General features: G+C 49.8%; 1 protein-coding gene across 1 annotated transcript in view; it reads right to left on the reverse strand.

Annotated features, from left to right (window-relative positions):
* SPOCK1 (SPARC (osteonectin), cwcv and kazal like domains proteoglycan 1) overlaps window positions 1-22371 on the reverse strand; it is a 445128-nt gene extending 422757 nt beyond the window's left edge. The window contains exons 1-2 of the mRNA XM_056124356.1: window positions 22198-22371; window positions 21630-21809 (exon numbers count right to left, since the gene is read on the reverse strand). Of these exons, the coding sequence (XP_055980331.1) occupies window positions 21630-21809 (180 nt within the window). The 5' untranslated portion in view covers window positions 22198-22371. The remainder of the gene's footprint in view (window positions 1-21629; window positions 21810-22197) is intronic.
* Between the last annotated feature and the right edge of the window lie 1335 nt (window positions 22372-23706).

Raw genomic sequence — 23706 nt, forward strand, 5'->3', positions numbered from 1 at the left:
CAAAGCAAAACCAAACATAAGTAAATAAAAATAAACTGCCATTTGGCCAGCTTTGGGGCCCCTTCCATCAGAGTCTCCAACGTTTTCAACTTGGGAACCCTTTTTCCTAAAAATTGCAACACAGGCAGACATGGGCAGAAACACCCCAGATTTGGTACGCAACTTGTTCTGAATCAAATTTTGGTCACTGTTTAAGAAAACTTTTACAGCTACCAAATTTTCATGACATGTCCCCCCACCCCACAGCTAAAGAAGCTAGAAGTGAGCTGCAGGAGATGTCTGTTGCCCCTCAGACCTGACAAAGACCAAAGTCTGTCCCCCAAACTCATATTTCTGCCTTAAAAAATAATTTTAAATAAAGAGTGGCAGGCAAGAAGCTTCCAGATGTTAAAGGTGCTTCTTAACTAGAAGGGGGCAGAGCTGGCCAGGGGTTACCCCACATGCCCACGCCTATGAGAACCCAGAGTAGAAGACAGCATAGGGGGTCTCCAAGACATGCAGAGGCCCCTGTGAGGCAGACCCAGAGCATTTTAAGGGCTATACCACCTGGGGATCCTTAGGAAGGCAGCTTTTCCCAAGGAGGAATCCTTTCAGGCATACTAGCTCACTGATCCATCCTGTAATAGACCAGGAGGGGAAAGAGAATGAAGGACAGGGAAAGGGCAGCCTTGGGAACTTTCTCTGTCACTCCTGGCAGTGCTCTGGGGGGCAATATGGGGTGGCCAAGGATCGAACCCGTGTCAACTGCATGCAAAGCAAGCATCCTATCCACTGAACTATGGAGTGAGCTGTTGAGAGTTCAGGGGACAAAAGAGCCAGTGAGGTAACTCCTGGGTAGAGGACCCTAATCACAGAGGCTAGGAGAGGGGGCTCTCGGGTCTCATCACACCTTTGCTAAGTATTGGCCTTCCCCTGCTCCCGGGCACACATGCCCACATCCTGGGTTCAGCCCCAGGCGTGTTCTCCTCAGATGAAAGGAAATCTCATCAAGCACACATGCAGAGTCGCTAACGCAGCACAACAGAACATTCTCCCTCCTGCCACACAGACAAGAAGCAAGGAGATGGATGCTCCCTCGGCCTGTGATCCTGAGGACAGCACGTAGAGACCCTGTCACTCCAGGACAGATGGGCAGCAAGGAAGATAGCTCTTGGCTCTTTTAAGCCAAAGCGTGGTTCTGGGATTCTAGCTCCATCGCCCAGCTGAGCCCCTCCTCGCTAATGAGAGGGGTCAGGTAAAAAGAGGGGGCTCTGAGGTCAGACCACCAGGGCAGGAATTCTAGAAATGCTGTCCCTGTCCGAGTGGGTCCCATGCCTGACCCTCCAAAGCAGCAGTGGGGTCAGAGGGGTGAGGATTCAGCACAGAGCCAGTGCCTCTGCATAGCTCGCCCCAGAAGACTCCCGAGTCCCATAGGAAATTAGGGTCCAGACCTGACACACAATGGGAGCTTTCAACTCAACCTGGCTGCGTTTTGCCACTAAAAATGACTGAAAAGAATGAAATCTGCCCATGAAGTTATTAAGAGAAAGCAGCAATTAAAGATAAACAACATTGTTTCTTGCTTATTTCCCAAATTTGAAAATCCTCAATAAGCTGTGTGCCCGTGCATGTTTGGTAAACAGGGACATGTGTTTATGACTGGTCGCAAAAAGCTACAGCTGCTCACATTTCCTCTCCTTAAACACACACACACACACACACACACACACACACACACACCACACACACACACACACACACACACACACGGTGTGCTTACTGGAATAATTCTCAGAAGACCATCAATATTGCCCCAAGACAATCCATTCTAATCAGCCACCCCCACCCCCACTGTAGTACTGTAATCCTATTACGTGGTCTTCCAGCTTCTCTGAGCAGGCTGTTTTGCTCTGTACAGAGTGCGTCCCGCTGGGAAGGATGCGATTAGGCTATCTGCAAATCAGATGTCTGAGTAAAGGATTAGCACTCTGCTCTCACAACAGAGGGGTGGACATTGAGTGGCAAAGTGAGGTGACACGGGCAGACAGGGCAGGGAGGAGTTTTCTGGCACATAAAGGCTCCCCCTACCCCAGTAAAGTGCAATGCTGTGTTCCTTTAGCCTGCAAGTTAGATAGGCAGAAAGGACTCCTCAGGAGCCAGCCGCACAGGGAGTTTGGCAGGGAGTGACAAGCCACACATCACTGGGAGAAGGCACAGTCCAGAAGCCACCCCAGGACATGCAGAAGGGGGCAAAAGAGCAGGAACAGAGCACTTTGGAGAAGGTAGCAGCTGGTCATGACCTGGCTCCTCTCACGGGGACCTGGGGTACGAGCCGCACCCAGAGTTGTTTCAGGACTCCTCTGTCTGCGGGACTGTGGGACTTTAAAGGAAGTCTGGCTGCTGCGGCTCTCTGGGTTTTACCTGCAACAGAGCTTTCCGCAAACACATGTCTCTGCCCTCAGCTCATGTGGTACCCTGTGAGCCCTTCCAAGAAGGCATCTCCCCCACTGAGAGGGCATCTCTCCTGTGCAGGCACAGGCCCCTGGGGGGTCCAGAGCATCTTTTCTTCCCTGTAGGGTTGACTCTTGCCACCCACACTAACACGGTCTTAGCCCATGTGGACTGTGACCTACTCAGGGACAAGGCTGAATCTGAATGTCCACAGTCCCAAGTTTTCCCGGAACCCAGCACAAGATATTCAATAATTACAAGGATTGGATGGGTTCAAATGCAAACGCTTCCTGGACCAACACTGAGGAAAGTGATTCTCTCTGCTTCCACCGTCCGCATAGCATAAGTCGAATCCCTCTCCCTGGCATCCAGCCCTCTGTGAACCTACAGAGGCCACACTCAACTGTGGCTGGTTTTACAGGCAGTGCAAACATCTCCCCCAGATGCAAACTCTATAGGGTGTGGGAGGAGTGAAGAAGAAAGCCTGGGAATGAAGCTAAAGACTGGAAGGGGGTTTCTAGAAAGGTACAATGGAAGGTTAATTGGGCTTCAAGGTCCTGGGTTAGACTAGTATTAACTGAGGGGAAACAACAGGTAGGAATCCAGCTAAATACCATGTGAGAAGGGGTCCTAAGCCTGGAAAAGGGGGTGCCGCAGCAGTATGGGTGGCTTCTCTTCCCTGCACACCCCCTAATGTCAGTTAAAGCACCAGATGGCCCAGCCAGAGTAAAATGAAGACTGGAAAGGGGGTCACTAACTTATACCAGAGCCCTGAGCACAGACTTTCACCCTGGAAAGGTCCTTCAAACTAAACTAGAGCTGGCCTGGCTGGAAACACCTATCAACCTCAGGGCAGAGGGCACCCCACGCTGGAGGTCAGGGAGAGTAACTGGTGTGGTATGGAAGAGACGGGGTCCCTCCTGTTGCACAAGATTGTGGCAAAACCTGATTCAAGGAGGAATCACCAGCCCACTGGTCTGGAGACTGTCAGCTCTTCTGGAGAACAAATCTTTTCATGCTGCATTTTCCTGCTCCTCAGGGAAACAAAATCAAACAGCCTCTCAATTCAGAGCACTGCAGATTCACTGTAACGCTCGAGGCTGAGTGTGCCACATCTCACACACAAATTCCCTGTGGCTCTTCACGGTGAACTGAAAGCACTTGGAGCAGTAACCCCACCTGGCCCCAGTGGCATGTCCCAGAGCCCCCAGCCCATAAGAAAGTGTGTATTCCTCCCATTCATCCTCCCTTCTCTGGGCTCAAAAGAGCCAAGAGCCCAGAACATCTGGAGCCATCTTTTTCCATAAGGTCTGGAAAGAGTGGGGCTCCTCCCAGAGGACAAAAGCCTCCCGAGGACAGAGTGCAGTGTCTGCTTCATTCACAGCTGAGCCCCACAGGGCGGGACAGCCCCTCACAGATAAAGGAAGGAACAAGCAGCTTGTCATATACACCCCACACACTCTCTCAATTTTATCCCTTGGGCCACCCTTAGGATTAAACACACATGTGTGCTCATGTATGTGCGTGCGCGCGCACACACACACACACACACACACACAAACATACACACTATTCTTTACCCTGAGAATACACAAATGCTCCTTCATGAAGATATAGGCATCTTGACATGCAGCACTATTCACAGGATTCAAGAGCTGGACTCAACCTACCTGGCCCTCAGCAGGTGATGCGATAAAGACAGAAGATGTGTTACCTACACACAATGCGGCACTGCTCAGCCTCATGGGGGGAAAAAGGAAAGAAAGAAAGAGGAAAGAAAGAGGAGAAAGGAAAGAGATCCTGGGCTGGAGCAATGGTCCAGTTGGTTCCCAGGTACCCAGTGGTACCGAGACCTGCTGGCAGTCATGCCTGAGCAGTCAGGGGTAAGCTCTGAGGATACCTGGTTGTGTTCCCCTCGCCTCCCCGCAAAATATGGGCTCCTGCCACTGGCAAGATCAGGGGGGACGGGCCACATGGGTACATGCTACCTGAAGGGAGCACCCTGAAGTTTCAGTCCTCGTGGACTAGAGAAACAAAGGAATGAACAGAATAAAGCACAAACTTTTAAAGTATGGGACAACACCAAATCTATGGTTCCCAGAAGGGAAGGAGGAAGGGGGTGGCAATGTTTGAACAAAGGGGATACCGGTCTGATGATGTCCAGGCTGGGCTCTTCGTGGGAGTGAGTAATGTCATCACAGGAAATGTGATTAAGAATCATGATCCCATCAGGAACTTCAGCACTTCCTGCCTCTGCATCACTGACATGCAGAGGGTGGGTGGCCCTGAGTCCTTGATGCTGTTTAGCCATTCCGCTGGCCACCATCACAACACATCAAGGACACCGGCCTCTCCCCAGAGTAGCTGCCAACAAAAGCAACTCCACACATTGCCAGGTCAACAGGGAGCTCCCCAATGTGGGCAGAAACGGAGAATGGCGGGGTTTTCTGGACATGGCAGCACAGGCCTCCTACAGAGCTCCCTCCCCTCCATACTGTTTCCCATGATCACCCTGATTTATATTCCTAACATTCTCCACATTCTCCCAGCACTCACCCCTTGATTCCTTATTGTGTTTGGGGTTTATTGGGGTGGGGGAAGTAGCACACCCTACAATCCACTGGACACCCTTTCTCCAGTGTGCCAGCCAGCGCTGAGGCAGACCAGTGGGAGGACAGGAGAGCAGAGTCCTCGGACACAAACACGGACTGAAGCGAGGGCTCAGGACTTGTCCGTATTGGTGGAAGAAGCCCCTTCCCACAGGTGCGGACGGCCCAGGGTTCAATGCTGGCTCTCTCCTCCTCCACCCCGGGCATGAGCGCTCCTCCAGGCCCTCAGGTAGAGTGGGTTGAGCCAGCAGCAGCAGCTGGCCCTGACATCCAGCCCAGAGCATCTGCTCTGCTCGCAACCATGAGCAGGACCGGAGTCTCCCTCTCCATGAGCAGCCATCGGCTCTCCCCAGAGAAGAGGCCCACAGAGCACTTACAGGAGGAAAAGCACAGTAGTTTCCACGCCCCGTCTACCCACGAGAACTGCCCCTCCTACAGAGCTCCCGGCACACAGCCCTTCCCAGGGGGCTCATCCAGCACCGGCACATAGTGGGGCCTGTCACGTTTCTATCACATTTTTCCCACCCCCAGAAATCATGAAGACTTCATGCTGCCAAGGGCAAATGAACCCTCTGCCACTCATAGGAGCCAGAGCAGAGCCAGAGCACACACAGGCAGCCACGGTCATCAACAGCCTTCCCAAAGCGCACGCATCCCAAAGCGTCCCAGGACCACCCTAGGTCCTGCTTCAGGGAATATATAGTCGGAAATAATTCGAATAGGAAGAAGAGTCATGCGGCCCCAAAAGTAGTCATCAAGTATTTACAATAAGAGGGGGAAAGGGACCTTCCGAATGCCCAGTGTCAGAGACTCTGGTGTGGTATATCATAGGATATACATTCGCTAGGTTGGTTACACTATTAAAATGTCATTTGCAAAGAAAAAAAATCACACTATACTAAAATGTTTATGCTGTGTCATTAAAAGTAAAAGGAAAGGGAACACCAAATCATATAAACTGCATGACAACAACCATGAAAATAAAAACTTTGGCATTAAAAAGTCTTCCAAAAGAAATAGATCCAAGTGAAAGTGTTCAAAGTCACTGCCTTATGAGAGGCAAGCGATTTACTTATTTGTTGGTATCTACTAAATTCTCCTTTTAAAGAATATACTTATTTAAATTGCGAGAATTTATAGTCAAATAATGGCAAGCCCATGGCTAATGCATAAATCTATCCCCTCCATAGTCCCTTCATCCTCATTTTCCCCAGCTGTTTTGAGATTCGATGGACATATAACACTGCATAGCTTCAAGGTGCATTAAATGTTAGTTTTATATACATGCATGAAGGCGAAAGACCTCTACGAGAAGCCTGGATACATCCATCCATCACCTCACCTCTTATCATCCAGTTGTTGGGGTCACGATGCAAGCACGTAAGACGAAGGCTATCAGCAATAGTCAAGTCTATACCCCAGGAGTAATAGCCACAGTTTGAACTCTTTGACCAAAATGTCATGCCCCTCCCCTCCATACTGTTTCCCATGATCACCCTGATTTATATTCCTAACATTCTCCACATTCTCCCAGCACTCACCCCTTGATTCCTTATTGTGTTTGGGGTTTATTGGGGTGGGGGAAGTAGCACACCCTACAATCCTCAGGGCTTACTCCTGGCTCTGGGATCGGGGATTACTCCTCGCAGTACATAGAGGGATCATATGGGATGCCGCAGATCGAAACCCCAGACCCACTGGAACCCCTCTTTATTGTGGTTTTGATTTGCATTTCCCTGATAATTAGTGATGACGAGCCTCTTTTCAAATACCTGTTGGCCATTTGTATATCTTCTTTTGGGAAGGAAGGAAGGATGTTTATAATCAGGTCCTTTGCCCAATTAAATCAGATCACCTGATTGGTTGTTTGGCTTGGTGTTCAATTATGTGAGATCTCTAAATAATAACTCTTCATCAGATAGTTGACAAATATTTTCTCCAATTCCAAAGGTGCCTTTTCAATCTGTGAACTGTTTCTTTTGCCATGAAGAAGCTATTTTGACTTTACCACTCTCCCCATGTTTATTTATGTCTGCTTTCACTGTTTGCGCTTTTGGTGTCATATCCAAAAATGAATTGACAAGACCCACATCAGCTGAGCTCCTCCCCTGGTTTCTCCCAAGCATTTTAAAGGTCCAGGTCATCTGTTTAAGTTCTTGATTCCTTTTGAGTTAATTGCTGTGAGTGATGTAAGAAGGAACCAAACTGCATTTCTTTTTTTTGGATGTGAATATCCAGTTTTTCTAACACTATTTATTCAATAGGCTCTTCTTTTCCAATTGAGTTACCATAGTTTATTTTTGTCCTTAGCACAACCAACTGTTATGATATCTTAATTTGTGTATTTTTTTTACTTCCTCAACTCCAGAATGGTAGACAAGTACCTGATATGCAGTGTATAATGCTCAATATGTTTTTGTGGAACTGAATAACAAGTTCAGGATTTTTCTTTTTTCAATCAGCAAAACAAAAATGCCAGACCCTGAGAATACTCAGATACTAGTCAGGCAGAGGAATTTCAGAAAGCTATTTAAGGACAACTCTGAAAGTCTAATGTTTGCCTATTTTAGATCAATAGAATTCACACCTGCATTGGCACCTAAAAAATGCAGATCGAGGTTCACCAAAACACAAGTCCAAGAAAGTGCCAGTACAGTCAAAACCTGGAAAATTCCCAAACGTCCCTCAACAATAGAACTAGTAAATAAACTATGGGCAAAGCCAGCAGCAATGAGAGAACACAGTACCACCACACAGAATGCCACATACTCAATGCCGAGACAAAGAGATCCAGACACAAAAAATCCATAATGAGGGAAGGACGATGTCTTGTATACAGACAACCTGTGTTCATTCCAAGGCACCACACACGGTCCCCTGGGCCTGCCACGGGTGATCTCTGAGCAGAGAGCCAGAAGTAAGCCCTGAGTACCACCAGATGTGCCCCCCCCACACACACACACACCACTAAAATTATATATTTTTTAATTCATCCTTAGGATTCTATTTGTAAGTGCAGAAAAATAGGCAAAACCAATTGTCTGGTGCTGGGAGTTAGTAGGGGTGACTTACCTGAGGTGGGGTGCAGATAGCAAGTGAAAGGACACCATCAAACCTTGGGTGCGGTGAGAACCTGTCCCTGGCTCTCCTGTGTTGTGCTCACTCAGAGCCTGATGACGGAGCAGCTTTGCCCAGTGCATGGTCAGCTCCCCGGAAACAGGCCCCGCAGAGATTTAGACTCTGCTCTGTGATTCCATCGCCGTTTGCTATGAGCTCTGCACCCCACAGTCTGCCCTGTCTCTAGGTCTCAGTGCTCCCTCCTGATTTTAGGGACTAGCCTGGTCTGCTGAGAGTGTCTGTCAGTCCCTGGAGGTGCATAAAATGGCAGAGGCCATGCATGGCCGTTAAGCGCTGAGGGAGGCTGGGATGATTTGGCTCCAGTGGACTGGGGGAAGAATGTGCAAGTTACTCTCCCCGATCCATGGGTCAAGTCATGGCATCTCAAGTCCAGCATGGAGGGATTTCTTGGGTGTCACTATTAAGCCGGGTCTGTCTCTTAGCAGATTTCCCAGATCATCAAGCACCTCTTTTGCTTCAAGAGGGATCAGACACAAAGCCTATAAACTTGAGCTTCAAATAGAATCAGGCTTTTTGCTACTGTTGTTCCCTCAGACATCCTGAGCACCCAGCAGAGCACCTGGTATAAAGCAGCCCGGCCAGTGAGGTTCTGGGATTTGAACGTATGAACACATGAACCAACAAAACTCTCCTGCATACTGACTCTGGTTACTAGCAGAGGATCCAGGCCACATACAATCACTGAAATGATCAAAATAAACTCTCTGGGGATTTGGTATGGTGATTCCCCAGGAATGCCCTGGGGCTGGGGACATTCCTAGCTATACTTGGTCCTTTGGGCACACCAGGAGGTCCCTGGCAGTACTCAGGCTCCTGTGGGGCTGGGATTGAATGCTGGGCCTCCTCAAAGCCTTTTGAGCCCTCTCACTGGGCCCCAGATGAAAATACATTCCAGCATATGTGAAGGTCTTTCTGAGGTAGGAAGAAATTCTGTAACCACCAATGCAGGCACGTAAACAGCTTAACACCTGGAAAGACAGCCTTATCTTACCCTTACTGCAGGGGGCTTTCTGACTCTCAGGTTGGTTGGAGGTGACAGAGCAGGTTCAGGGATAAACTGCTGGCTCAGGGAGGGAGGAAGGCCTGAGCACACTCAACTCCAGACACCCGTGGGTCAGGGAAACCCAAGTCTACAGGAATCAACATGAGCAACGAGCACAGAGAGACCTGGAAGCCACTGTGCCTTCACAAATGGGGCTTCTGGAGGGTCCCAAAGGGGCACACGGGTTTCTTCACCACCACCCACTCTCTTTCTCTCTGCAACCTTCGGACCCATTTTAGGGCCTGTTCAGAGAGACAAAGCAGTAGCATGGGGCAAAGCTGGCAACTGGGTCCTATGGGCAACGGAACAAAGGGCTTTGGAACAAGGACCGCTGGCCGCCCTTCCCTGCTGAGCCACATGAACCAGACAGAACACTCCGGAGTCCTCACATTGGGTGACCTCTGATCTTTCCAAGTTACTTAGTCAAAGAGGAGAGCTGCTGCAGGGGCATGGCCCAGCCCCTATCTAGGGCTGCTTCCTGCATATGCATATGCATATGCATGCATACACACACACACACACACACACACACACACACACACACACACACACACACACCGCTGTCTGTGTCTCTGTCCCCCGCACACCTCCCTCATCCTCTGCCTGGTCCATGACATGCCCTCAGAAGCCTGCAGCTTCCCGGCCTCCAGTCCCTGCTTTGTGCTTGCAGTGCTGTCAGAGTCAGTATTTGTAATGGAACTGAGACCGCCAGATTCACTTCATTAGCGTCTTCCAGGCACAAATGACCCCCCCAGGCTGTGAAAGGAAATGCAGTGTTTAGGGAAGGGATCGCTCCTGGATGTGTGTGTATGGGGGAAGGAGGGTGGCAGAAGACTCTATATGGTGCCAGAGCACAATGCCGAACTGGCTGCATGTGTAACAAGGGCCATACCTGCTGTGCGCTCTCTCCAACCTGCACCCAGGTTTTAACAGATCGAGGGTTCCCCAGGGATGAACCCACATCAGATCATAAGGGAAGCATAGCATGGATACGAGTGTCCTCCTGGGAAACGGGTTCTATGCTCAGTGCTCGGGGAATCACTCCTGGGCAAGGTTCTGAGGACTACAGGGGTGCTAGGGATCGAACATAGGTTGGCCAAGTCTGAGCAAGCACCTTGCATCTGGCCTGAAAATGCTGTGATGCTTAGCACCTTAACCTGCAAGGTGGCTGACCTCCAGGTCTGTGTCTCTCACCATCACCCCAAACTCAGACCATGGAGGGCAGGAATCCACCAGGTCTGCGTCAACCTTGTCATTCTTTCCTTCAGCAACAGAGCAGACTTGGCTGTGACTGGTGATGTCTGAGGGCCCCAGACCCTGAGCTCCAGCACAGAGCCTGTGGCACCCTAGCAAGCCTGACATGAGGCTGCATGCACCGGCATTAACCATTTGCTGTTCTTTGGGGTTTCCCGAGCCCACTGCCAGCCTCCTTCACTGCAGTGAGTGATTGGTCCTCCAGTGGTCTCTAATGATGTGGAACGAAGCTGGATCTATGAAGAGAATAAGCAAAGGCCAGGCCAAGCCTGTCTAGGATTTGCCTATTGCTCTGAAAGCCAAACTGGAGTTTGGGGACTCCTGAATGCCAACAAGAAGCATTTGCTAGACACCACAGGAGCCTTCCCAGAGGACAGGATGTGGAACCAAGACAAAACATGAAAGCCAGACGCATAGAGGGTACTAGAAAACCAGGGTGATATAGAGGCTGGATAGTTTGCCTTCAAATGAAGCCCCATCCGCCCCCAGAGTCAGCCTGGGACCACTTGGCAGGACAAGATAGGACTTTGGAAACAGGCTGGAGGTAACTGGAGCCGAGAGTTTAACCTTTGATATGACACCAGTTAGGGCCCAGTCAGCATATTAGGATGCCTCCAGGAGTCCCCCCACAGAACCAGGCTCTCAGGCCCAGCTGGGCACAAGCCCACTCAGCACCAAAAGCCAGTGAAGGGGCAGGGACCACACAGACAAAGATGGAAGGTCTTCTCTGCCTGGAGGTGCAGAAGGAACGATCCCAGAGAACAGCTGCCATGGAACAGCACAGAGCCCTCAAGAAGTAGCGTCTGTGGTTGTGAGCCAAGCGCTCAGTCACACTCATAGGATGAAAGCTAAAGAGGAGTCCTCAGAAAGTCAGCCGTGACAGTAGGTCAGATACGTACTCAGCCTCCCCAAGGCCCCCCAAGTCCCATGAGACTCAGCATTTCTTTCAGGAAGCGCCAACAATTTAAAAAGCAAAAAATACAGAGGCCAGAGAGTTACTACAGAGTGCAGAGGCCTTGCCTTGCACACGGCCAAGCTGGGTTTGATTCCTGGCACTGCAGATGGTCCCCTGCATCCCAGGAGCAGTGACCCCTGTGCACAGAGTCAGGAGTAAGCCCTGCTGGGAGTGGCCACCCAAACAAAAGCAAAACCACAATTATGCACAATAAGAGATTAGCTTCTCACCTGTTCCATGTAATATTAAGTTTATAGGTTAGAACCCTACGAGCCAGCCCCAAATTTCAACCTCAAAAAAAAAGCCCCAAATGTAAGGGAGGGGGCTGTGCTTCCCAGGGTCTCCCAACAGTGCCCCCCATTTGTTGGCATTTTTAGTCACTGTCAGTTTCAACAGCAGGAGACACATGACTCCCTGGGGTCTCTGCAAAGAACATCTATCCCGCCTCTCAGGATGTCAAAGTCCTGCCCTGGGACAGTTCCTTCCTCCCATCCTTCATGCATTCAACATTCACTGAGCAGTTTTCTGTGCTGGACTCCAAGGTTATATACAGACTCCAAGCTATATGCAATGGAGTATCCTGAAGCAGATTTTGAGGTTCTTGTTTGGAGACAGAGGACAGAAAAAAATATAAAATAACTGTGTATTTTGATGGGTGCAGGGCCTAGAATTTCCACCTAACACTACAAATTGTGTGTGCCTATAATCCACCAGCTGGTTTTCCCTCCCCAGGGACTCCCTAAAGGCATGCAATGGAAACAACTCCAGGGATCCAAATGCATGTTGACCACCTGCTGTGTGCAACAGAACTGGGGCTCTTGCTTTGGGGGGCACGCCAGTACTGAAGAAATTAAACTACAAAAATAAACACCATGCATGCAACCAACCCCAGTCTAACTCCAGTACCACACATGATCCCAAGCACAGAACCAGGAGTCAGCCTTCAACAGAGCCAGATGTGACCAAACATCCCTGTATACAAATTAAAAATAAAACACACCAATACATTGATAAATAATGAGCGCTGGAGCGATAGCACAATGGGTAGGGCGTCTGCCTTGCACGCAGCCAACATGGCCAACCCGAGTTCAATTCCTCCGCCCCTCTCGGAGAGCCCGGCAAGCTACCGAGAGTATTCGATATGCCAAACACAGTAACAACAAAGTCTCCAATGGAGATGTTACTGGGCCCGCTCGAGCAAATTGCAGTAATGGCTATTACTATTAACAAAAATAATACCCTCCACTAAGGTAATATTCATTAAGCCACTTTGCTAAGAGTGTCTTATGAATTAGCTAATTTAAGCCTTGTGCCAACTCTGTGAGATTGGTCAGCAAAGTGGACACCTACTTCCTCTCAGGACACGCCCATGTCACCCTTTAACCATGTAATGGGGTTGGGGGAGCGCACGGCCCACTCTGTCCCAGGTCTCAGCTGTCCTGCACATTCTACCAACCTTGCTAACATGATTGACTGGAGCATAGGCCAAGAACAAGAGTAAATCTGAAACTCCCCACTGGAACATTTACTGGCACCACTGGGAATGGAAAAAGACACATGCTACTATAAATCTGTAGTAGCAGCAGCTACAGGATACTAATAAGCCTGAGCACAAAATCAACAAAGTGTGTGTGTGTTGGGGGGGCTGCCTCAAAATTGGAATGGGGGTAAGGGGGGGGGGGCTGCAGGAAAAAGACACATGCCCAGGGACGGCCCAGGAGCCTGTGCCCTGACCCTGTGTCTTACTCCCCAGCCCATGTAGAACTTTCAGGTGCCTTAGAAAGTTTGCTTTCTTTTCCACTGAAGCGAACCTGGACTAGATTTCAGTCCCTTGCAGTCTGGAGTTCTCAGCGACAGTGTGCTACAATTCCCACTTAACAAAGGAGAAGTCAAGGGTTCAGAGAGGACCAACTCCCTGATGCCCTGGATTGAAAGCTCTAAGGTTATACAACGTGTGCATTCAGACCAGAAGCCAGGGAGGGAGCCAGCCCAATCGATTGCTCGAGAGGATTAACCTCCCACCTCAATCCTCCAGCACCTAGATGGAAATGGATGTGGGGGTGGGGGGATAGGGAAATTGCCTGGTGGAGCTCCCTTCTCCATGAGGCAGATTTATTTAGTGTTTACCTATGAACAGAGGGGGGTTGGCAACTTCTTGGATTTCAGATTTACCCAGGGGTCCACCAAACACTTCATTCTGGCCACTGTCTTCTGTCTTCACAATGTACAAATTCAGTGCCATTCTCCCAGCTGGACACAACATGGTAAAAGGATACATGCAATCTTGGACAGATTATTTCATGCCTGACAGAATACTTCTTTGGTTTGTAATGATCTCATCTAGGGCCATGAGACCAAGAGTGAGCATGGGTATGAGAAATTTCTAAGGAACATATGGAGTCACTTCACAAGAGAGAAAGTTAGAAGGCATTATCCTGGAGGCATTCCGGTTTAGGCAGCATATGTCACCTGAAACACATCCGACTGAGCAAACACAGTTTTAAAAGTCAGCTGACGAGCCAGAGCTTTAGTACATAGGGTAGGGCAATTGCCTTGCATGTGGCTGACCCAGCTTCAATCCCCAACATCCCATGTGGTCCCACAAGCACTGCCAGAAGTAATTCCTGAGTGCCGAGTCAGGAGTAACCCCTGATCATCGCTGGATATGACCCCCCAAAAAGGAAAATAATAAAAAGTCAGTTGACAACTGTTAACAACATTACTTTGTCTTTAGAAGTAAATAAAACAGTTCAATTACTATTTGGTCATGTTCTTGGTTTTGAAAATAACCTTATGAGTAAGAAAGTGGTTTTTTTTTAAATTTTTATTAGTGAAACACCATGAGGTACAGTTGTAGACTTACAGATTTTTGTGCTTGGGTTTCAGTTATACAATGATCGAGTACCCATCCCTCTACCAGTACCCATTCTCCATCACCACTAATCCCAGTATCCTCCCATCCCCCATCCCACAATCCCACCCTGCCTCTGTGGCAGGGCACTCCCTTTTGTTCTCTCTCTCCTTTTGGGTGCTGTGGTTTGCAAAAGAGGAACTGAGTGGCAATCATGTTTGGTCTATAGTCTACTTTCAGCATGCATCTCCCATCCTGGGTGGACCTTCCCAACACCCTTTATTTGGTGCTCCCTTCTCTATCTGAACTGCCTTTACCCCTAGAGTGTACAGCTGGCCTCCAAGCCATGGAGTAAACCTCCTGTTATTTACTTCGGCTATTCTTGGGTGTTAGTCTCCTATTTTGTTACTTTATGTTCCCCAGATGAATGCAGTCTTTCTATGTCTGTCCCTCTCTTTCTGACTCATTTCACTTAGCATGATACTTTCCATGTAGTACCACTTGTATGTAAATTTCATGACTTCATCCTTTCTAACAGCTACATAGTACTCCATTGTGTAGTTGTACTAAAGTTTCTTTAATCTCGGGCACTCAGTTTTTTTCCAGATTCTAGCTATTGTAAACAGTGCTGCAATGAACAAAAAAGTCACTTCGACTATACTTTTTTGCCTCTCCGGGGTATATATTTCCAGGAGTGGTATTGCTGGGTCAAATAGGAGCTCAATTTCTAATTTTTTGAGAATCGTCCATACTGTTGAAAGTGGGTTTTTAATCTTTCCAGCAGACGGGATCAGCGAAAGTTCCTTGGGGCAGGGGACAGGGAGACCAGGAAGAGGCCAGGAACTTGGCAAGGACAAAGGCTCTACCATTCTTGCCAACCAAGAACCAGCTTTTCTCTGGTGAGGTCAAACAGAAAGCAAAGACAGAGACCACAAGAACGGCCTTGGGCTGACAGGAGCTTGTGTACTGTCCCCTTCGAATGATTCCTAGGAAATAATTATTTCTATCAGTGGTCATCTTGTCTGAGATATTTAACACGGTGGGTTCATTAAAGAAGAGGCAGAATCACAAACTCATTTAAGTCCCCTGGAACCTGTTTAATCAAGATGATTTTCTGCTACTCCCGATTACAAGCTGAGTTTCTGCAGTGACAGATTAATAACTGACCCAGAAAGCTATGCCCCCCACCCTTGCCCCCCACCCCAGGGAGTCTGGCGCTGTTCCAGCAAGAGGGCCCACTTACCCTTGAAACTCATTACAGCTGAGTTGTCAAGATCCAGTGATCAGATCGGATGCTCACCGCCACCCCAGTTCCACTACAGAGACCCTCAAATCCCAGAGCGCGTGCAGTTGGAGGGAAAAGGACGCGGGCTAGTACTGGTGGTCTCATTAGAATTACAAACTCAGGCCACTCCAGAGTAAGATAAATGCCAGCCAAAGCAACACTTGTGATTCTTCAGGCCTGCTAAAGGTAATTATCCTGGAGTTAAATGTCAGGGCTGGTTTCATGTGGGCCAAGGAAAAAAAATGTCATATTTGGTGTAAGCAACAATATTTTTTTAATCAAATCAGAAGCTCATTATGAACAGGAGATAAAGACTGGATGTGACCCCTGATCAAAGGCTGCGCCCAGCTGGCCTCACTGCCACTTTGTCTAAGGTGCCTTTATCTCTGCACCCCAAAGCCACTCCTGACTCAATGCCATACAGAGCAAGGGTCTGCATGCTTGCAATTTGTTCTGCCCCAGTGGGGCTGAGACACCAGGCATCCCTGTGGTCAGTGGCAGGCAGCTGGGGCAGCAATACTGCGAGTCCCCTGGCATTGTTTCAAGCCTTAAATGGTGTAACATACAGACAGGACTGTTTAGTACACTAAGTGCTGGTTAAATGTTAGGAACCTACTTCTGCAATGTTTTCAATGTTGGGGAGGCGGGAAGGGGGAGCTGTGGAGTCAAACCCAGGGTCTTACACGTGTGAGGTATGCTCCCTGCCACTGAGTTCCACTCCCTGGCCACATCATATTAAACTGTAATGAGTGTGTATTCCCTTTGTAACATTACACAAATTTATTTAAAAAAAAAAAAAGAGTAACTCCTGGAAATATATCCCAGAGAGGCAAAAAAGTATAGTCGAAATGACATCTGCACTTGTATGTTCATTGCTGCACTGTTCACAAAAGCCAAAATCTGGAAAAAACCCAAGTGCCCAAGAACAGATGCCTGGTTAAAGAAACTTCAGTACATCTATACCATGGAATACAATGCAGCAGTTAGAAAGGATGAAGTCATGAAACTTGCAAACAAGTGATTCTACATGGAAAGTATCATGCTAAGTGAAATAAGAAAGAGAGGAACAGATATAGAAAGACTGCACTCATCTGGGGAATATAAAGTAACAGAATAGGAGATGAACACCCAAGAATAGTTGAGAAAAGTACCAGGAGGTCTGCTCCACTGCTTGGAAGCTGGCAGCACATGCTGGGGAAAAACTCAGCTCAGATACAGAAGGGAACACCAAGTAAAGGGTGTTTGGAGGACTCGCTCAGGATGTGAGACGTGTGCTGAAAGTAGACTATAGACTGAACATGATGACCACTCAATACCTCTATTGCAAACCACAACACCCTAAAGGAAAGAGAGAGCAAAAGGGAATGCCCTGCCATAGAGGTGGGGTGGGGTGGGGAGGGGGAGGGCTATTGGGTTCATTGGTGGTGGAGAATGGGCACTGGTGGAGGGATGGGTACTTGATCATTGTATAACTGAAACCCAAACACGAAAGTTTGTAAGTCTACAACTGTACCTCATGGTGTCTAATAAAAAATTTTTTTAAAAAATTTTTTAAAAAACAGAGTAAGGAAGAAATGCATACCAGCATGAATCAGTATGTCAAGCAGTAACTTGGAGGAGAAAACACAGGTCTTTTACGGCCTAACACGACAAAGTAGCATTGGTTGGAAAGAATGAAGATACAGATGGACATCAATACCAGCAGAGGAAACCTCCCTTTCAGGAATGAGTAGTGAAAGCCAGCCTGGGTGCAGAAACCATCAAGAGAACTGGGGATGGCATCCCTCAGCCTTGAAGCAAGGCATTAAACATGGGACATGCAGAGAGATGAAATTTTGTGCAGTTTAGTACAAACATCTGCCTTCTTCATCTCCTCCTTAATCCTGTATTTGTGCTAGATTCTGGATCTCCATCTGGCCAAAACATGCCAATTGCTGGTGTTTATGAAAGAAAGATGACCAATTAATACACCACCAAATTACCTGGAGGCACAAACATCTTCTAACATTGAAAGCTGCTGCATTTCTCCAGGTTGCGTCATTACAGTCAATGAATCATAGGCAATGGAGTGGCTATCTAAATCCTACATCAGGGCAGAGGGGAGTAGTGTGTTCATAGGCCAAGGGCAACAGGACCCCTTCCAAGGCAGGGGGTTGGGGAGGTGAGGAAGGCCAGTCTTCTGGGACAATATCCCTGCACATTCCACAGGCAGGAGAGGATGGCTACACAGCCCACCACCATTTCCATCACTGTTAACAGTTAACCCAGTAATGCCAACCAATGGGTAACATCAACTCTCAAATATATATATATATATATATATATATATATCTCAAATATGTATATATAAATATATACTTAATATATTTATATATATCCTTTGGTTTATAGTTATGCATGTTCAAAAACTCCATCTAAATCTCTCTCCCCCAAGTGAAAACTAGGGATAAGGCAGTGGAAAGGCAAAGCAGCTTGCTTTCCTAGTGACATCCGCAAATGGACAAACATCCTAACAGCAATCTGAGGATGCGCCTTTCCAAGTGAGCTCGTGGTGTCAACAACTGAAACCAGAGCCAAGAATCGAGGGCTTCGGGTGGCAGGGGGGGACCTGGCTGGGTCTATGAACGAGATCAGGTGGGTTTAGCAAGTGGCCCCATGGTGGGTTGTGATAGGAACTAACCCCCCTTTATTTCTCAGCTCTGGAGGACCAAGGCTTTGTGATGGATTCAAGTGCATTACCTAACTGAAGAGGCTTGGACTTGGCCAAAAAAAGCATCTAATTTGAGTTTCACAACACCTTAAAGAGGCTGATGGAATTAAATTACGTCTGAGCTACAGATAGCATCAGAAGTGTCCATGAAGCATTAAAATGGTTGATGGTTGAAAAGGTTTGGGATTTTAAAATGTTTTCAGGTGGGTTTTTAACGGTATGCTGGCTGATAGCATCCCTTAAAAAGAAAATGTGTTGCTGAAAATATTATTTTAGCACCTAAAATGGCTCCAGAAATAAGAAAGTATTTGAACATACAAGCTTGTCTCTTTTTTGGTATTAAGCTTTGGACAGTTTGGCACTATTTAAAATAATATTTCCTAAACATAGGAAGCATTAGCTCTTATGTTTGTTTAAACTATCGATTCTCAAGATGACCGATAGGCACTTCAAGAAATGCTCATTACTATCACAGAAAAGAACGTCAAAACGACAATGAGAGATCACCTCACACTAGGGAGAACCATCTATATCAAAAGGTCAGAAACAGGGCGGAGGAAATGGTTTAAAGGACCGGAGCACCACAAAGGGTGACCCCCAGGGCCCTGAGTGGCACACAATATGATTTTTTTAAAGGCCATAAACCATAAGTGATGGTTAGAAGAGAAAAATGAACCTTTTTATTCATTATTGATGGGAATTTAAACTGGTTCAGATGAGGCTGGAGCCATAATACAGCAGATAGGGTGTTTGCCTTGCACATGGCCAACCCAGGGTCAATTCCCAGCATCGCATCTGGTCCCCAAGTACCGCCAGGAGTAGTTCCTGAGTGCAGAGCCAGGAGTAATCTCTGTGCATTGCCTGGTGTGACCCAAAAAGCTAAAAATACATAAATAAAAATAAACTGGTTCAGACCTTATGAAAGCAGTATGGAGATTTCTCCAAAAATTACCAATTAAATTCCCAAATGAGCCATCAACTCTATTTCTAGCTATTTATTGCCAAAACACAAAAGCATGGGACAGAAAGATAATACAGCAGCTAGGGAATTTGCCTTGCACACAACCAACCTGGGTTCAATCCCCAGATCCCACATGCACTGCCAGAGTAATTTCTGCAGAGCTGGGAGTAACCCCTGAGCATTGCCGGGTGTGACCCAAAACAAAAACAAAACATATACCCACACACAAAAACACTACTTTGAAAGGACACATGCACACAAATGCTCACTATAGCTCTACTTCCCACAACCAAACTCTGGAAACAATTCAACTATCTGATGACAGGAGGGCAGATAAAGAAGAGGCGGTACATACTCACAATGCAACACTATGCAACTGTAAAAAGAGCTAAAATCTTGCCTTATGCTACAACACAGAACCAGAGAGGGCCATGCTAAGTGAAGTAAGTCAAAAGGAGAAAGACAAATACCAGGTGATCTTATTTACATGTGGATATTAAAAACAAAGGAACAGACCATGAAAACAAACCCGATGTCTGCTGACCCTTTCACAGTGCACGCCTGAAACATACACTACACTCCTGTCTCCTTTAACCAAGTCAAATGCAATTGAAAAATAAAAGAAAAATGTGGGTTCCCAGCTCTCTCCCATGATAACAAATAAGATCTTGTGGGGCAGGAGTCTGGGTGCTAGGGTTAAACAAGCACCCAGATGAACTTGGTGCAAAGTCAGGTTTGAGCAGACTTTAACCCCAGGATTAAAAAAAAAAAAATTCACCAAAAAGCAATAGATGACGGAGCCACCTTTCAAAGACTAACTCTGATGAGAAAATGAGAATCGTGTTTTCCTTATGAAGTATTGAGACCAGGAAACCCTGACTAGGTTCAGCCAACCTTTCTTTACCCAAAGCCCCACACTCAAGCACTTTCAGCCTGACTTCCAGCTACATGAGCCCCAACGTCTGCACAGGAGACCCTTGGTGCCCGCAGGTCCCAACCCTGCCACCGCTGCAGAGGAGCGTGGCCCTGCTCCACTACGATCTCTAAAATGTGCTCATCATTTATTTTGAGAAACCAACGTTTCCCTATCCCATGTGAGTCTACGACGGGCAGCTGCATAGCTGGAGGATCTTTTTTTTTTTTCAGTCACTGGCAAAGGAAGATGGGGCTGGATTCCTTGGAGCTGGGCAGAAAGGGGAAGTTTAACACACTTAGGTCAGGGAGGTTAGGCGGCTGGGGCAGGCACCTCGCATGGGCTGCTGGGAAGCCCCCAAAGAGCTATGGAAGATCACTGAGAAAACGTTAGAAAGGCCCTTAGAAGGAGAAGCAGAGAGAGGAGAAAGGAATACAGAGGGCAAGACAAGCCCTGCCCAGTCCCTGCACTGCTAAACTTGGGGGGGAGGGGGTAACACCTGCTCTGCAACAGGAGCTGGGCAGGCACTTTCAGAAGATGGGTGAAGCACCTGGACGGTGGGGCATCCCCAGACGTCTCCCTAAAGGCTGTGGAGAGTCAGAAGAGGGTAGAGAGGACTCCATGAAGGACAGTGACCCCACACATCTCATTCAAAGGGACCCAGGTGGGAACAGGGTGTGTGCGACAAGGGGCAGAGCCCCCTCCCCTCCAGGGGCATCCTTAGGGAGAGCTGACCTCAAGGGCACAGAGGGAGCCACCTTCTGGGGAGATGTCCCTTGTGTCCCCCCCCACCCCACAACCACCCCCCCCTCCCTTCACCCCTGTCCACTGAGTGGGAGATGGAGAGGGACTGGGGGACCAGGAAGCATGTCCCTTTCAGGGCTACCCAAGAGTCACTGGAGCCCCTTTCCTGGCCCCCAACCACAACGCCCACCCCACCCCCAGCATTACATCAAGCCCACTGCCAGCAGGTTTGTCAGCCCAAGCCTCCCCCCACCCTCACCCTTGCACATCCTGATGAATGAGCTGTACTGCTCCCCAAAACCTGCCCTCTCCCGCGGGGTGTCTCCTGCGAGGGCATCCTAGGGAAGATGAAATCACGGCGGGGGAGGGGGCGCCAACTACCTCGGCGAGCAAAACTCAGCAGCCGGGGGGCATGCGGGCTGGCGCCTGGTGTTTCAGCGGCGGCGCCGCAACCCCGCGCACCTGGCCCGCAGGTACCCTCCAAGCCGCGCCGGGAGCCCTCCAAGTTCTCTGCAAAGTTCCTCTCCGGCAAGGCGCAGCCCAGGGCACCCCGAGCCCGACCCCGAGCCCCCCCGGCAGGTCTGCACCAGTCCCGCCCCAACCCAGCCTGCTCTGGGGAGCCCCTTCTCCTCCTCGGGGGAGTCCTCCGCCCCTGCCCCCACCCCCCCACCCCCTGTCCACCTTTCCCCCCACCGCTACCCCGACCTCCTGCTGGGCCGCGCGGCCGCGGTACTCACGTCTCGGAAGCGGTTCCAGTACTTGTCCCGGTCGTACTGCGAGACGGTGCTGAGCCACTGGTCGTTGTCCAGGAGGTGGCCGCGGTCTGGGCGAGCGGCCGGCGCGTCCAGGTGGCGGCTCTGCACCTGCAGGAAGCAGCACGCCGCCGCCGCCGCCGCGAGCACCGCGATCGCGGGCATCTGCGGGGCCGGCCGGGGCGCCACGGTGAGCGGGGGGCGCGCCCGGAGCCCCCCGGGGAGCCCTGCTAGGAGGGGGGGGAGCTCCGCTGCACACCGCGAGGCTGCGTCACGAGTGGGGGCCGCTAGGAAACTACAGAGGAGCCCCTGCCACCTGGCCTCGGCGGACCCCCGGGGCCCGGCTACTCTGGGAAGGGGGGGAGCACCCTCCCGCCCCCCAACCGAGCTGCACGCACCGACGGCGGCGCCGGGCGGAGACGGGGTGTCCCTGCACGGCGGGGGCGCGGGGGCCTGTCCGCCTCCTCGGCCGCCACCGCGGCCAGACCCCCCGGGGCCGCGCCGGGCTCCCAACTACGCCAAGTTGGGGCGCCGGGGTAAGCGGGGCACGTACCTTGGGGGCCGGCCCGGGTCCCCGGATCCGAGTCGCCCGAGCTCCTGTGGCTGCTCAAGCCGCGAGCTGCGCCGCGCTTCTGCGCCCGCCGCCGCCGCGCGTCCCGCCGCTTTGTGAGCCCGCAGCGCTCTGACTCCGCTCTCTCCGCGGCTCGCTCGGGCGCGGCGTCGCGGGCGGAGGGGCCCGGCGCGCCACGCGAGGCCGCTGGCGACCCCTGGCGGCTGCGCGCGGCGCTGCGGGGCTGTGTTTGTGTGGTGTGTGTGTGTGTGTGTGTGTGTGTGTGTGTGTGTGTGTGTGTGTGTGTGTGTGTGTGTATGTATGGTGTATGTGTGTCCAAATCTGATGGACCAGTGTGTGTGTGGTGTATGTGGGGCTGGTGTGTGGTGTGGTGTGTGTGTGTGTCCAAACCTGACGAACCAGTATGTGTGTGCGCGTGTTCAAACCTGACAGACCAGTGTGTGTGTGTGTGTGTGTGTGAAACCTTACAGACCAGTGTGTGTGTGTGTGTGTGTGTGTGTGTGGTGTGTGTGTTTGTCCAAACCTGACGGACCAATGTGTGGTGTGTGTGTGTGTGTGTGTGTGGTGTTTGGGGGTGGCGCGGTGATGTGTGGGTCGCATGTATGGGTGTGTCCAAACCTGATGGACAGGTGTGTGTGTGTGTGTGTGTGTGTGTTTCCAAACACCTGGAGGAAGAACAAGAAGCCAGCAAAGGCGAACCAGTGTTTGTGTATGTGTGCGTGTGTGTGTGTGTGTGTGTGTGTCCAAACCCAGAGACAAAGAGCAAGAGACCAGTGACGAGCATCTAGTCAATAAGCCGGACCTCATTCAGGCTCTATCCTGGAGAACACTTATCTCTGTGCAAGTGGGAACCCCCTCCCACCACACACACACACCAGACTCACTGAATGTGCATTTCTGGGGAGGGCCTCCTCCAGGTGGATGAATTCCCGATCTATGTGCTCATGCCCACACCATGCCCAGGACTGTCAGTTCCTGGAAATTGTTCTTCTGGCTTCTGTTTCTGTCCTTTCTGCCACCCTGGGCAGTTCCAGGTGCTCTGCAAAAGAGCCTCTCCCCACCGAGGGCCTGACCCCAGTGCGCTGCTTGGGCAATTTACCTAGCAGGGAAGGAAGAGAACGAAGTCAGGGAAATAGTACAGGACCCAAGGTTTTCCCCTGAGCATCATTGCCAGGCATTGCCCTAGAGACCCCCATACCAAGCACCTCTGAGCTGGCCCACATGGTCCTCACACCTGCTCATCCTCATCCTCCACACCTGCACTGAACTACAAGCCAGCTGGGGACTATCACTTAGAGTGGCTGCAGGGAGGGGCCCTGAGCACCCCTTGGGAATTCACACACTCAACAAAGGGGAGAAAGGAACAAGATGCTGGATCAGGGGCCTGGCCTTGCCCCCAAGAACATCCAGGTTGGAGCAGGGGCTGGAATTCCCCATCAGTCCCCATATCTGGGCACAGAGACCCTTTCTGCCACCTGTCAGCAATCTAAG

This window comes from Sorex fumeus, unplaced genomic scaffold, assembly GCF_029834395.1.
Source record: "Sorex fumeus unplaced genomic scaffold, SorFum_2.1 ptg000051l, whole genome shotgun sequence".
NCBI classification, from domain to species: Eukaryota; Metazoa; Chordata; class Mammalia; order Eulipotyphla; family Soricidae; genus Sorex; species Sorex fumeus.